Here is a 16526-nt window from a genome sequence, read left to right as displayed (position 1 = left end):
AAAGGAAATCACAGAATGGGCTCAGGAATACTTCCAGAAACCATTGTCAGTGAACACAATTCACCGTGCCATCCGTCGTTGCCAGCTGAAACTCTACAGTGCAAAGAAGAATCCATTTCTAAGCAAGATCCACAAGCTCAGGCGTTTTCACTGGGCCAGGGATCATTTAAAATGGAGTGTGGCAAAATGGAAGACTGTTCTGTGGTCAGACGAGTCACGATTCGAAGTTCTTTTTGGAAATCTGGGACGTCATGTCATCCGGACCAAAGAGGACAAGGACAACCCAAGTTGTTATCAACGCTCAGTTCAGAAGCCTGCATCTCTGATGGTATGGGGTTGCATGAGTGCGTGTGGTATGGGCAGCTTGCATGTCTGGAAAGGCAAAAATATATTCAGGTTCTAGAACAACATATGCTCCCATCCAGACGTCATCTCTTTCAGGGAAGACCCTGCATTTTTCAACAAGATAATGCCAGACCACATTCTGCATCAATCACAACATCATGGCTGTGTAGGAGAAGGATCCGGGTACTGAAATGGCCAGTCTGCAGTCCAGATCTTTCACCTATAGAGAACATTTGGCGCATCATAAAGAAGAAGGTGCAACAAAGAAGGCCCAAGACGATTGAACAATTAGAGGCCTGTATTAGACAAGAATGGGAGAGCATTACTATTTCTAAACTTGAGAAACTGGTCTCCTCGGTCCCCAGACGTCTGTTGAGTGTTGTAAGAAGAAGGGGAGATGCCACACAGTGGTGAAAATGGCCTTGTCCCAACTTTTTGGGGATTTGTTGACACCATGAAATTCTTATTCAACATATTTTTCCCTTAAAATGATACATTTTCTCAGTTTAAACTTTTGTTCCGTGATTTATGTTCTATTCTGAATAAAATATTAGAAGTTGGCACCTCCACATCATTGCATTCAGTTTTTATTCACGATTTGTATAGTGTCCCAACTTTTTGGGAATCCGGTTTGTATATCTTGAAAATCTATCTCTGCCTCTGACCTCTGTAAAGATATATAAAAGATAATAAGGCGTTGAAGGGTGGAAATTCCTATGTAGAGGTGCGATCTTGCAGCATATTGAATCTTAAAAGAGCTCTTTTTATAGGCAGTTTAAGACAAAATCACTAGCTTCTTCAGTGAACATAGGGTGACTATTTGTCAAAAGTAAGAAGTGGTCACAACAATGTGACTTGACTGTGTATATATGATATAGCCGTTGGCCTAGGCTGGTTTCTCCCAGCTCAGCCAAGTGTGAACCTTTTTTTTTTATTGGCGAAAGAACAAAGCTGCCGCTAGACTCCTTTGGCAGTGACTAATCAACCACAGAAATAAGGGATCAAGCCGGTTGATGCTAATCAGTCTGCCCCTGACGGCTACAATTGAGGGAGAGTCAAGATGCCCAAATATGAGAGTCTGCTGATCCTCCTGAAATTAGCAGGTTTGACTGATTGTTATCTTATTTGTATGATTAGTGTACTAAACCTCTTCGATTATAAAATGCCATTGAACTCAGTTGCCTGTTGTCATTCAGTGTTGAGGAATATATGTAGGAGTACTTGGAGACAAGGCAGAGATCAATGAGTACAGGTGGACTTGGCAGCATTTCAAGAGTGCATTAAGCTTTAAAATAATTAGCAATGGTGCAGTGATAAATAAGCACAGACAGCTTCAATGCTTCTGTGAAAAACATCTCGTCCTGAAAGCAATCATCTTGGCTATAAACAATCTTGGTATGTGTCATAGCTTGTGCAAGAAAATGGATTGAAAAATCCCTTGTCTCATAATTTTTTTCAAGATTTAATACATTTGGGCACATAAACTCCAGGCATATACTACTGTGGTGGGAGAAGTAAGTAGACCTTAGGGTCTAAGGTGCCTGCGAGAGTTCTGTAGCCTCTTACATCAGTCGATATATGTAGTAGCGGTGTAGTAACTTGATATTATTCAAGTTGTTTACATCAGTCCATCTACTTCCCTACCATTTACTCAGCAGAGCCTGTGCAGGGTATTGCAGTTTTATCTTATTCAGTTGAATGGGACAGAGTGGTAATATTCTGCACTGTTTCTACCAGTAGATGGAGTGCTTGGTAGACAGACCAGTGAAATAAATGAAAAGTCATTACACTTTTCTGAGCACCGCTGTGTAATGATACTGATTGTTTTCAAGACTGCAGAACTTGACTTCCAAAAAAGATTGCCGAAGCATGTATCAGACAGACAACAAATATAGAATATAAAACTCACCAATAGATGACAGAAAAGTTGATGAGGATGGCAACGAATGAAAAAGATGGAGTCTAGCTATGGAACAGATGGCAATGGTGTACAGGTAGACAAAGATTTATGTAGGTAAAAAAAACTAGCAGAAATTTACACTAAACTGCTGAATCCAACAAAAAAGTTGAAACTCTAAATCCAAACAGCAAAGAGAAAGCTGAAACCAAAACAAACTCAACTATAATACCGACAACAATAAGACTATGCAACTACAAATCCCAGGATGCACTCAAACAAAATCCTACGACTAGGTGTCACGGCGCTACCTCGGTGCAGCTGCAGCATCCAGTTTGGCAGGGAAACTAAATCAGTGAGGCGGCCCTCCCAGCCTCGGGCCAATATAGGATCGGAGTGTCAGCAAGCTAATCTCTTAGCTCCACCCGACACGCAAAGAATCTGGAAGCTAGTGATTTCCAGTGCGCTACATAAGGTTGACTCCTGTATGTGCATGTGCCATTGAATTTCTTGTCCCCCTGCTGTTCCCTTGTGGTATTTCTGAAGACTCCTCTGGCCAGAAGTTTTGGCTTCTGGTGATTTGGTATTGTATTGATCTCCTGGTTCTTGACTTTTTGAAGTGTTGGTTGTCTCATTTGCTTCTGTCAATTTTGGTACTTATTCCTCCACCTGGTTTTTGACCCTTTCCATCTGACTACTCTTGTTCCCTGCTTGTGTGTTGTCCATGCACGTATTTTAGCTTAGGGACTGCCACCCAGTTGCAGGGTCACTGCCTCGGGTGACCGTGCAAGTAGGTAGGGATGGGTCTGAGAAGTTTTAGAGCCGCACTATTCTGTGTGAATGTTGTTGCATTGTCCTGACATTCACTAAACCTAACTCTGCCTTTTGTTTCACATCATGAATCCTGTCCAGGACTTAGCCCAGAGGGTCCATAAAAAGGAGGCTAACCGGGGGTTGCTGGGCAGTACCTCGCCTTCCCCATCTATGAAACCCAAAATTAAATTTTCCGAGAAATTTATGGGTGACAGAAAATAATTTTTTGCCTTTAAGGAAGGCTGTAAACTTTACTTCAGACTCAGGCCTCTTTCTTCTGGTTCTGAGCAGTAGCAAGTAGACATTTTCATTTAATTGTTATGGGGATCCTCAAGAGTGGGCATTCTCTCTTCCCTCCAATTCACCTGTTTTGGTCTTGGTTGACAATTTATTTTGTGTTCTGGGTCTATTGTATGATGAACCGGACAAGACGACTTATACCGAAAGTGAGATCGTCAGTTTAAAACAGGGTTTTCAGCCTTCGGAGGAATATTGCACTGAGTTTAGGAAGTGGTGTATTGCTTTTGAAGGGAACAACCCTGCGTTAAAGTGTCAGTTTTGTAGGGGCCTTTCAGGATTTACTTGTCAGCTCCCCTGCCCCAGACTTGTTAAACGAGACTACTGTATGATGCTTGTGGTATGTTTGGATCGTCGGGTAAGGAAGAGAAATAGGAAATGCATGGTTGCTCAAGGCCCCAGATACCTTCCAGATCCTGACTCCTATTCCTCTTGTACTGATTCCTGACCCAGAAGAACCTATTGTTACCGCCAGTTCTGTGAGAAGGTCTGACAGACGTCCTTCTCTACCTCTTGCATGATGTTCTTTGTTTTGGTTTCACTTTCTCATCTCATTTCCTTCTCCCAGGTGTCACCTATTTAGACTAATCCTCTTTCCTTTATATTCCCTCCCATACTGCCTCACTTTGCGGTTTATTCTACTTCCTGGATTGAAGTGTTCACTGCTGGAGGCTTCTGCTGCTGCTTGTTCAGATAAGTCTTTTCATGTATTGTGTTTCCTTGCTGGCTTGATTCTAGGTGACCCTGACTCCCTCTGTATGAAGTGCAGGGAGCCGGTGGTCGTGTCCCCTCACTATTATAAGGTTTTCAGGTGTCACACAGTCTTAGGTACGTGGGCATACAATCGTCTACCTTTGAGACCCTTGCATGTGCTTAGCAGTCAGGGTGAGCTCTTAGGGTTTTATAGAGGTCATCTATATGCTCCTTAGTTTGGGATCAAGCCAGTCGGACGTTTGTTCATAACTTCCAGCTATCTGCAACATCATCCATGACACCTATGCAGCTTGGTGCCACATCTCTCTCTGTAGAGCAAAGAATGCTCTGAAGACATCAGGGACTTTCTTTTTATTGTGGTGCTACCAATCACTGGGTCAAGTCGTGTCCCAAATGGCCTTCACAGTGTACAAAGATGGAGACGAGAGAGGTTGGGAAAAGGTTATCCGGGAAAAAGGTATTTAGTGACGTCTCTAAAATAATTACTATATACCCATTTGCATTCAGTGTGGGAATAACTGGATCAATTTGACCCTATCTGGGGGTGGCTAATACTTATGTATATTCAATTAATTGCATCACTGGCATTTACATACCCTACTTGCCCCAGATACTAATGATTAAAACTCAACTTTTATTAGTAGCTTGTTATATAAAACAAGAATAGCTGAAGTACATAATTATAATCAGACCAACTGACCAACTGTGTGGCATCATGGGTCACATGTTCAACATGAGCCTGAGGCTGGGGAAGGTTCCACAGCTGTGGAAGACCTCCTGTGTGGTACCAGTGCCAAAGGCCTCACACCTGAAAGACCTCAGCAGCTACAGGCCGGTGTAGTACTGACCTCACACTTGATGAAGACCCTCGAGAGGCTGGTTCTCAACCGTCTTCGCCCCCTGGTGAGGTCTTCATTGGACCCACTGCAGTTTGCTTACCAGCCTGGCATCAGGGTAGATGATGCCATCATCTACCTCCTACACTGAGCTCTAACTCACCTAGAGAGGCCTGGAAGCACTGTGAGGAGCATGTCTTTTGATTTCTCCAGTGCTTTTAACACCATCCAACCTGGACTTCTGAGGGACAAGCTGGAGATGGCAGGGGTGGACCACCACATGTCACATTGGATACTTGACTACCTCACAGAACACCCACAGTTTGTTAAATCACAGGGTTGTGTCTCTGACAAGCTGATCTGCATTACGAGGGCACCACAGAGAACTGTGCAGGCACTGTTCCTCTTCACCTTCTACACTGCAGACTTAGGCATCAACTCTCCAGGCTGCCACCTACAGATGTTCTCTGATGTACTCTGCCATAGTCGGCCTTATGACAGGTGAGGACAACTCAGAGTACAGACAGGGGACACAGGATTTTGTGGACTGGAGTCAGCGGAACCAGCTCCAGATCAACACGGGCAAAACCAAGGAGCTGGTGGTGGATTTCCGCAGACACAGGCACTCTGCTTTTTGTTTACTCTGGTAGACTGCTAGGCGGAGGCTTCCACCTGGCAGTGTTCCTCAGTGACGTCACCGGATCTGATGGGTGGGCTTTATCCCTGCCCTAGCGGTTTTACATGGTAGGGCAGCGCTAAAGCCCACCCATTAGTGCCGGTGACGTCACCAGGCTCACTGCTGGTTGGAAGCCTCCGCCTAGCATTTCCTATGGAGAGCCCGGTACATCACCAGATCTCCAAAAAATGCCTTTGCCCTGTGCAATTCAGAGCAGGGAAAAGGAGAGCATCGGAGCATGAAATGTCAGGGGGGCTGGAGGGTTGAAGATGGGGATATGTCCGGGTTCAACTCTTAACCCTGACAACCCCTTTAAGTTTTAATCATTAGTATCTGGGGCATGTAGAGTATGTATATACCAGTGAGGCAATAATTAATTGAATATACACAGTTTGTAAATAAAAAATTAACTGATAAAAGCGAATTTCATTACTGAGAAATTTGCGATGTCCCTGTCTTCCTTTATCTCCTTTGCTTTGACCGGCAATTGATTCTATCATCTTGGGGAGGGATCACTATGACGGTGGGGATTTCTTGTTAGGAATACCTTGGTTACAGGTTCATAATCCTGTTATTAACTGGGAAACAGGTAAATTAGAGAGTTCGGGTAGAGGTTGTGCAGATCATCTTTCTACTATATCCATGGCTTTGTTGCAAATTATTCCTCTGCAATTGTCTAACCTCATTAATGAGTTTCAGGATGTGTTTGTTGAACCTAGCTCTAATTCTCTTCCTCCCCACAGAATCTACGATGGCACAATTGAGTTGATGCCGGACTCCAAATTCCCTAATGGGCGCATTTTTAATTTGTCGGGTCCAGAACACTAAGGCCATGAGATACTACATTAAAGAAAGTCTGGTAAAAGGATCATATCCGACCATCTGTTTCTCCTATGGGGGCAAGATTATTTTTTGTTAAAAAGAAGGATGGCGGTCTCCGATCGTATATCTTGACCATAGGGACCTTAATAAGATCACAGTCAAGAACCTCTATCCTTTGCCATTAATACCTAAACTCTTTAATCAGATTCAGGGAGCTAAATAGTTCACCAAATTGGGCCTTCATGAGCGCTTATATCCTAATTCGCATCAAGGAGGGTGATGAGTGGAAGACAGCCTTTATACCCCAGAGGTAGACTTTAAGTATTCGATGACGGCATTTGAATTAAGTAATGCCTCTTCAGTCTTTCAAAATTTGGAGAATGACTTGTTTCGGGGATGATAATTTAGTGTATTCTTCCTATATAGGCTCTCATGTCCTTCAGGCAGGGCCAGGACGACGGGTAGGTCATGGTAGGCATCCGCCTAGGGCGCTACCTCGCCACCCATAAGAGTGGGGGCTATCATGGCTGCATCTGTGGCCGTTCAGTCTCATAGAGTATAACGGCCTGAAGTCTATGAGGGAGTAGAGCAACACAAGAGGTTGCAATAACGTCATCACAAGCTCCTGCATCGGGTCTCTCGTGATCATGTAATCAACCCGGAGAAGGAGCAGGGATGTCATGTGGACCACCTGTGCTAGGAGGCGGTAACACAGGCCACAGATCGGAAGAGGTCTGTAGCTTGCAGCACAGACGGCAGCTGGGAAACAGGACAGGAGTGAGTTTTTTTTTTTAAACACTAAGCAGTGGTGTATTGAGGGCACCAAGGAAGGGGGGAGGTAGCAGCATTATATACTTGCACAGGGGGAGCAGCAATATATACTGCCACCAAAGGGGGGGAAAGTCTGGGAGCACTATTACTATGGGGGGATCTGTATGGCACTTATTTCTGACAATATAGTGTTTTGTGGTCTGTATAAATTTGGGGGCTGATTTGAAAAATCTGTAACAGACCCCCATGTGCCATATAGTAATACTGGTGTCTTCTTACTCTTTTGTGGCAGAGGGGGCTGCACATCCCTGACCGACCAAAGACTCCTGCCTGTTATGGTCTGGACCAAATGGAGAAGAAAAGGAAGGTGAAGAACTCAAATCCATGTTGATGTCACCTGTAAGTCACTGGGTCTGCCCTTTATTGCTTATTTTAAATGTGTTTTATAGTTTTATGCAGTATATAAAGTTTTAACATAGTAGTAAAGTTACTTTTATTTTATTTGGGGGTGGGGTAAAGGAGGGGCTTAGCGCAATTTCCCTGCTCCGCCTAGGGCGCCGAAATACCAGGTCCTGGGCCCTGCTCCTGTACCATAGTGCTTTGCCAAGCTTTAGCTGAGCAGAACACAGGTAGGAGCAGGGATGAGAGCTCCCTGCAACTCTATTCCAACAGTACTGTAGAATCTGTACACCCATACACTGAATACATGTCAGGAGTGCACTTGATGTATGGATTCCAAAATGGTGTTTTGTCATTGAAACAGTAAAATCAATAAAGTATATTACAAAAATGAATTATAGGTAATTTAGAATAGTTTTAAATAAAGTCGAATAATAGGTTACTCTTTAAGTTGGCATAGCCCCATATCAACCTGAAGGAGAATTAGTGACAACAGCAGAATGCGTGCAGAAATACTTACTATTGACCCCGCACCTTGATTTTTTTTTTAAATCTAAAATTTGGGTGCATCTTGTGGTTTTCCTACATGCTTGCCAGGGTGTGTGGCTTTGTTAAAAAGGAGACAGGGCATAGCTATAGCCACAGCAGTCGTAGCAATTGAATGTGGGGGACCCAGTTAGCTGCAATATTATTGTACCTTTTTGTAGGAAATAACAATATGGCGGCTTTCTGGTATAATCTGGGTTTTCTGATATATAGTGCTATTATGCATACCTTAAATTTTTTACTTATGATGTTTCAATTTTCTTACACTAGGTGGTGAGGACCCCATCTTATTTTTGCTATGAGGCTCTATGAATTATAGTTATGCTCCTGTGTGGCTCACTGGGCATGGACGTGGCCTAAAATGTGTCAAAATTTCATAACAGAAGATAAATCAATGAAAATTTGTATTCCCATCTAGGACATTTATAGAATATTGATATGAAAAGTATCTGATAGGTGCAGATCCCACCTCTGGGACCTGCTCCTATGTCATGAATGGGGCCCCATCATGAAAGGATATCACATTCACACCTCCATTCACCTCTATAGGACAAAACTAGTTGAGCATTGGTTCATCTATTTTTGGAAGTTAACAGAGGGTGATCATGCAAGTGCTATCTGTTCATGGTAGGACCCCAAACTTGAGACAGGAGCAGGTCCCAAAGGTGGGACCGACACCTATTGGACACTTATCCTATTGATATGCCATAATTATCCCAGATAGGAATACCCCTTAACATTTTTAGACATACTCTGTGTATGTTCTGCTCCATTTAAAGACTCCTTGGGGCTGATTTATTAAAACTGGCTTAATTGACCATAGTAACCAGATTCTACCTTTCATTTTTTTGAGCTCTTTTGGAAAATGAAAGGGGGAATCTGATGATTGATTGCTATTGATAACTAAGCCAGTTTATCCTTTATAACTCTTTTGACAAATCCCCCCCCCCCCCCACATGTCTAATAGTAATTCTGGGTCAAAGGGGCACATTTATTAAGACTACTGTCTTAGCCCTTATACCTGGCAGTGGATCCGCCGGAGTTATGAAGTGGCTAGAAGATAGTAAATGAGATGGGCCTGCTTCCTTGACCGTGCCACGTGCAGACCTGGCGTGAGTAGGAAAAAGTCACATATTGTGGCACAATGGACCTTTGCGCCAGAAATATATCTAATTTGCTGTACTTCTGTTTAAATGACCCCCAAAGTGTCTAGAAAATAAGATGCCCCTTTTTAAAAAATAAATACAACAACACAAAAACTTTTGGTCTGCCATTTTTCTTGACTCGGAAATGACTTTACACTGAGTGCCCTATTTCTCATATATTTACAGCAGACAAAAGGCAAAAGTTTGGTACATCGATAAATCCTCTTCTGTGACATAATTACCCTTTAATTCAACAATGGATCTTAACATGAAGAGACATTTAAGTTTGAACTCTCAGTTTGGGCTTAAAAACCTCAATAAAACTGCATTGTCTGAACACAGCCTTATTTAAGGATCCTTCAGAATTTCTGTTTGTTTACGGGTATTATAATAATCTGTGGAGTTCAAGGGATGCCTGCTGTCAGACGCTACATCAGACAAACTTGTCCTCTTCTCGGGATGCAGAATGATTCATTTGTAACTGTACTGGGATGAAACGATCCAACCAAAAGGCAAGATGCAAATGAGGCCAGTGCGTTCTGTGCGTGTGCTTTACTGCTGCCTGGTTGTTATAGAGATAAACCCGGGGCCTGTGCATCATCGCCTCTACTTAGAAGAACAATCTTCTATTCCACCCGGGAATAAGGCTGGAAGCTCGGAAAAATATCCACCACACTGAATCCCCCGGAGAAGTTCCACATTGTGGAGGGAGCTGCGAAAAGCCTCTTCTGGCCATGCCAGTTCTCAGCCTTGATGCTGAGTCAGAAACAGGTATCCCAAAATCCCTTTGTGGTGATCTTCTCCTAGAAACCATGGAAGAACTGGAGCATACTTGTCCCCAGCCACGCTCGGTAAGTGAACTGAAATGCTACAGTACATGCTACAGTCTGACAAACAAAGGGATGAAGGCGTTATGGAAGGGACTTAGCTGCAGACTGATCCATCTGTGCGGTGTGTCTGCTACAGGATCTGCAGCAAGGGACGTTGCATTACAAAGCATCATTTCTGTGCAGTGCTGAGAAAGCATTCTTCTCTGCCCCTCATTTCCGTTCACTACTCCTAGCAAATAACTAGTTCTTATTGCATGCTTCAATGTAATCAAAAGGGAACCTACCCTGGAAATCTGCTGTGGATAGAACAGCCTTAAAGGGCCACTACATCCTAAAGTGTTAGAGCTTATAAAAGTAAAAAAAATTGAATTTAAAGTGAGCCTGTCACATTTAAAATATAGTCCACTGTGATAGAGCAGGAGGAAGCTGATATACAGTCTAAGGCCTTATGCACACGACCGTGCTGTTTTTTGCGGACCGAAAACCGCGGATCTGCAAAAAACGGAAGCCGCCCGTGTGCCTTCCGCAATTTGCGGAACGGAACGGTGGCCCATTGTAGACATGCTATTCTTGTCCGCAAAATGGACAAGAATAGGACATGCTATATTTTTTTTGCGGGGCCTCGGAATGGAGCAACGGATGTGGACAGCACACGGAGTGCTGTCCGCATCTTTTGCGGCCCTATTGAAGTGAATGGGTCCGCATCCGAGCCGGAAAAACTGCAGCTCGGATGCGGACCCTAAAACCGGTCATGTGCATGAGGCCTAATTAGGAAAATTCCAGTATAATTTGATCCTATTCATTTAAATCCCTGCTCTTTCCAAGCTTAGGAGTCCAGTGGGCGGACCTACGGTAGTCAGTGATTGACAGCGCTCACTGTGTAAGTGAACATACAGAATTAGCTGTCATTTACTGGATCACCATTATTATCAGAATTACAAGTTATACTGGAACTTTCCTAACAAAATATATCAATCTGCTCAGCTCCTCCTGCAATTGTATCAATGTAGCATTTCGGTTTAAGTGTTTGTAGAGTTTCTTAGAACTGGAGATATGTGGGAAGTAGTTATCATGAAGACAGATATTATTTGAAACATAAAAAAACACAGCTCTTTCTAGTTAACCCCTAGAGTCCGGGAGGATTTTTTGTTTTGCGTTTTCATTTTTCCTCCCTGCCTTTTCAGAGCCATAACTTTTTTTCCCCCACTCACATAGCCATATTAGGGCTTGTCTTTTGCGGAACAGCTTGTACTTTCTAATAGCAGCCACTTTATATTGCATACGATGCAGTGGAAAGCAGGTAACAAAAATTCCAAATGGGGTGGAATTGGAAAAAAATGCAATTCAACCAAAGTTCGACCACAGCATCTAAAGGGTTAAATATCTGTGATCAATGTTATCAGCCGGTCACAGACATTAGCCTTGGGCCTCTGCTTTACTTACTTTGCACCTTTTTGTCGTAGTTTTAGACAGGTTTTAAATACCTCCACCTGATCCATGGTTGTATAAAAAGTGGTTTAAATGTGATAGCCGCCTTGTGGTGCATTGGGGGTAATGTACCTGTACGCTACATTTCTGATGTGTTTGCACCATTTATAGCAGGGATGTCAAACTCGTGGCCCTCCAGCTGTTGCAAAACTACAACTCCCATCATGCCTGGGCATACTACAGCTATCAGGGAATGATGGGAGTTGTAGTTTTGCAACATCTGGAGGGCCATGAGTTTGACATCCATGATTTATAGGGTGGTTTGTACTGTGTCTGGCAGTTTACATTTACAACATAGATACAAATATGTATGTAGTAGCTCACCCCCTTTTTTATACTATGGTAAAGGTGCTCTGCTTTTTGGTGACTCACCCAGTCATGAAGTTATAATAGGAGATATTTGTAAAAGAAAAAAACAGGCACTCACCATCTGTATCATAGGTTCAAAAATTAAAACACATTTATTTAAAACATAAATAACCATTAAAATGTATCTAATGAGACGAAATGTACTATATATATATATATATATATATATATATATACAAATGGCACAGGTTAATTGGTGATGTGAAGTATTCAAAGATAACTGTGACTAAATAACAATATCTTCTTATATTATATCAGACTGTGATTAGTCACTATAACTTTACAGTATATTTGCTGAGTATATGAAACTTGTGATAAGCAATTATAACTGTATGTAGTCAGCCTTGATGTACTCAGCGAATATAAAGCTGAGTACATATAAATATTTATAGGTGGTTGAGATAAAATGTCGTCCTATATCTTGTCAGGTTGAAGTGTGTAGATATAACTTTATATTGGCTCGGTATAGGCCATGTTTGAGCTGAGTACATAAGGAACAAAAATCTTTATGATTAGTGATAAAAGTTCAAAAACGTGATGTGTAAAAAAACTTTTTGGGGGAAAGAAAGTTTTCTTGAGGAAACAAATACCAGAAGCCAAAAATTATAATCCGGATCTCTATCCAATGAGCCGAATAGTGAGTCTTGTTAGTAACGTAGCTTATAGGTCTCTACTCACAGGAGACTAACTTGTATATAGGCTGACATCGGGGGCGTCCCACCCGGTGTACAGCCACCCACCCGGCCTTATTCTCCTCTGAAGCGCCGCTCTCTATGCCAGTTCTCTTGTAGAATCAGTCTGTGCTGTAAATTCTGCAGCGGGGATGGCGTTCCACGTGGTTTGCAGTGAATCATGTGATGCGGGGGTAGGTCATCCCGGCGGTGATTGTGGAGTTTTCAGAGGTTATTTCTCTGATTCCTTTTGCGTTTACATGGATGTTAAAAAAAAGATAATATGAATCTTTATGGGTAGTGCAGTCTATAGCTTTGCCAAACACATTTCGAGGTCTTCCAACTTCTTCCTCAATGGCCACTGTAATGGTTATTTATGTTTTAAATAGATGTGTTTTAACTTTTGCCTGTTTTTTTCTTTTGCAAATATTTCCTATTATAACTTCATGACGGGGTGAGTCACCAAAAAGAAGAGCACATCTACCATAGTATAAAACGGGCAGTGAGCTACTATATATGTTTTTGTATCTATGTTGTAGATGCCTATGATGATACAGATGGTGAGTGCCTGTTTTTTTTTCTTTTGTATACATTTACAACATGTATACTAAGGGGTAGCCAGATGTTTTATGAGCTACATTTTTATCCAGATTTATCATTGCATCATGCTGACAAAAAGTCACAAGTCTATTCTAGTCCCTGGTTGCTATACAAATTTATGGAACTAGAGATGAGTGAACTTCCTGAAATTTGTTCATGTCTGAATCGTCAAATGTTTATCAAATATGCTCCAATTGGTCTGAAAATTGGTATATGACACTCTGAGGTCTCCTAGCACTTTTTTTTATATCTGTTATATCATTATATCTTCTTTAAATTTTTATTAATCTTTACTCCTCTATCCCCCCATCCTTTTAAGCTCATTAACGCAATAAAAGCAATAGTACATAATATCAGAGTGACACTGACATATATAGCTATGAGTAAATGCATGGTTGATGGTGTTAACAAGTAATGTGTTTAAAAACACACTGCATCACTGCATCTGTTATGCTTTTTCATATTAGAAACTTTCCAAAAATTGTCCCTAGTTATCAGAAAAAAACTGTGGCTTGTTGGAACCAAGCTTCCAAAAATGTCTTAACAGGGACAGATCTCTGCCCCTGTTTATATACATACGTTAATGGCTTGTTCTGCAGAAAAACAGTGAAAGGCATAATGCCTTCTTGTATTTATACACACAAGTGTTAATTGTCAGAAGAAATAGTAGCTTTTTATGAAGTTGAACAACTTCAGTGGCAGCCATAGTTGCATCAACAGAAGCAGCATAGCATGGAACAAACAAGGCACCAAGTAGATGTGCTCGCAGCTGTGTTGGGGTAGTAGTCATAGTGATGTCGGCTGTGTAGGGGTAGTGGTAGTAGCAGTAGGGGGTAATAAAAGTGGCAGTAGGAGGATTAGCAGCAAGGAGTAGCAACTGCGGTAGTGGTTGCAGCAGCAACCATATGGTGCAGAACTTGATGGTATGCAGGCAGACAGCTACAGTGGTTTGATGGGCCCGGCTATTCATCAGCCTCAGCCAGAGGTGTGTGAAAATCGTCACAGATCCATGCCCGATTCTATTTGACAACACCATCTGCCGCACTGAAAACCCTCTCTGAGATGACACTGGAGGCTAGACAAGACAGTACAGCAAGAGCAAACGGAGCCAGTTCCAGCCACTGTTCCAATCTTCCTGCCTAGAAGTTAATGGGGTTTGGGAAAACAGTATGTGCTGGGTAAAGACTGCAGTCATTTGGAAAACAAAAAAATTAAACAATTAAAAAAATCAAAACCTGGACAGAAATATGAATATCATCAAGTTTTACAGGTGGTCAGGAGTACCAATGCCGTACAGCAGAATTAAATTTGGGTGACAACGCCACCTGTCTCCCCAAATACTAGAGCCTGGACAAGACAGTAGAGAGAGAACAAACTGGGCAGTTCCAGACACTGTTCCACGCCTCCCTAGAAGTCCATGGGGTCAGAATAACATTTTGGTGGAGGCATGGAACTGCGTCACATTTCTATAATGACAAGACAGTTTTTATGGATGTCTGTCTGACAAAAAGTCCAACTGACAGCATGCAGGAAATTCAATTTTAGAATTTTAGGTGTTAAAACTGTGCCACTACGGACACCTGGCCAAAAGTGACTGATGGGATATAGTAAAAACTTTGGCTGGTCACAAATATTTTTCTCATGGCCACACATACCTTTTTGGATGTCTCATAATGGGGCGGAGGACAACGATGAAGAAGAGCCTGAGAAAGAGAAGAAGCAGCTGATGATTCCAAAGACACTGCACTGATTCAGGATGTCGGCTGGCTGCTATAAAGAAGACTTGGAGAAGGAGGACAGACTTGTTATGATTCGGGATGCTGGCCGGTTCTATTTTTCTACAGGATTCGGTGATGCTGCCTTATGTGCTGTATTAAAACACTGGTACCTATGTTTGTGTTTGAATGCCCATGGCTTATTTTAATCCTGCAGATCTTGCAAGTGGATGTGGTTTTGTGTGTTGGCCTTGTGGAGCCAAAACGCTATATGTGAGATATTTGCACAGAACTAGCAGCAGCCAAGCGCGGCCTAGGTCTGGCCTTTTGTGAGCCTCTGCACATAGTAGCAGCAACATCATCAGTCCCTGAGCTGACCACAATAGATGCAGATCTGGCCCTACCAGTTATTTTGGAGGTTATGGCTGCGATGGCCACCACCCTTCTCCTCTAATGTCACCTCCTTCTCCTCAGCACCCCGATCTGGCGTCCAGGTCCTGTTCAAAATGCAATCATCATCATTGTCCTGACCCTTCCCGCCACTTTTATGAGACTGTGATATGTAATGGTGGGATGCTTGGCCCCCTCCTGATTTTCTGCTCTGTATTTTCCCCGATTTCCACTGTTATTACCGTTGCCCCTACTGACACCACCATGGCTACAAGTGTCACTATTAGTACCAGCACCAACTCAACTGCCTGAACTTTCTACTCAGGGCAGTTCAAATACTGACACTTCTTACACAAGTCATCAACAGGAAGACCATCTTTAGTATCTTCCATAAAGAAAGTGTCTCATTAGGAGGGGCCAGCAAAGACAGAGGTAATGCAACTGAAAGGCCTTTCTGGGGCCACAAGGAGGTGGACCAGGAGGAATACTGTGACCCCTGGCTCCAAAGCATGGTGTCAGACTCAGAGGGGACATCAATATCATCCTTCTGTGACTAAAAGGAGGAATGATACATCCAGTCCACAATCTCATCTTCTTTGTCCTCAATAATAATGTGGCTCCGATCAGAAGCCAGGGAGAACTGTGAATTATTACTAATACCGGGTGGACGGATTGTTCTGCTACTGCTGTTTGCACTGCTACCCACATTCAGAATACTTTTGGTACTTAAAAAAAAAGGAAATTAAATATCCCTCCCATTCTACAAGTTACAATGGTAATTCAATGAGTGGAATGAAACTGCTATATTAATGTAAAGGAAAGTTAACTGGCATATAAATGCTGTTATTGCAGCATGACACATTCAATAATAAGGGAGTGTACTGTGTAATAATGCCGATATCTTGATGCCATACAATGTCCTAATGGTTAACTGGTATATACATGCTGTTATTACAGCATGGTATGCATTAAATTGTAAGAGGCAGCCCTGATCATCCAGCAACATTTCCAACACATATATATATAGCAGACTGTCATGTTTCCCTCCAGCCACCAGAGGCCACTGTGGCTGAGTAGGACAGTGAGAGGAGTTGTTTCCAGAGGACAAGGAGTTAAGTGTTTTTCCCGGGCTGAGCAGAGAGCCTGGGGTGCAGGTGTCTGAGTACACAGGAAGAAGGACGCTGTGCACTGAGAGGGAGATT

At 42.6% G+C, this 16526-nt stretch overlaps 1 protein-coding gene across 1 annotated transcript in view; it reads left to right on the top strand.

Annotated features, from left to right (window-relative positions):
- The first annotated feature begins 9995 nt into the window (after positions 1–9995).
- PCYT1B (phosphate cytidylyltransferase 1B, choline) overlaps positions 9996–16526 on the top strand; it is a 153758-nt gene continuing 147227 nt past the window's right edge. The window contains exon 1 of the mRNA XM_044287475.1: positions 9996–10112. Within this exon, the coding sequence (XP_044143410.1) occupies positions 9996–10112 (117 nt within the window). The remainder of the gene's footprint in view (positions 10113–16526) is intronic.

Source organism: Bufo gargarizans, chromosome 3, assembly GCF_014858855.1.
Source record: "Bufo gargarizans isolate SCDJY-AF-19 chromosome 3, ASM1485885v1, whole genome shotgun sequence".
NCBI lineage: Eukaryota > Metazoa > Chordata > Amphibia > Anura > Bufonidae > Bufo > Bufo gargarizans.
Note: the sequence above shows the minus strand (reverse complement) of the source record. Positions and strands in the feature narration are given on the sequence as shown.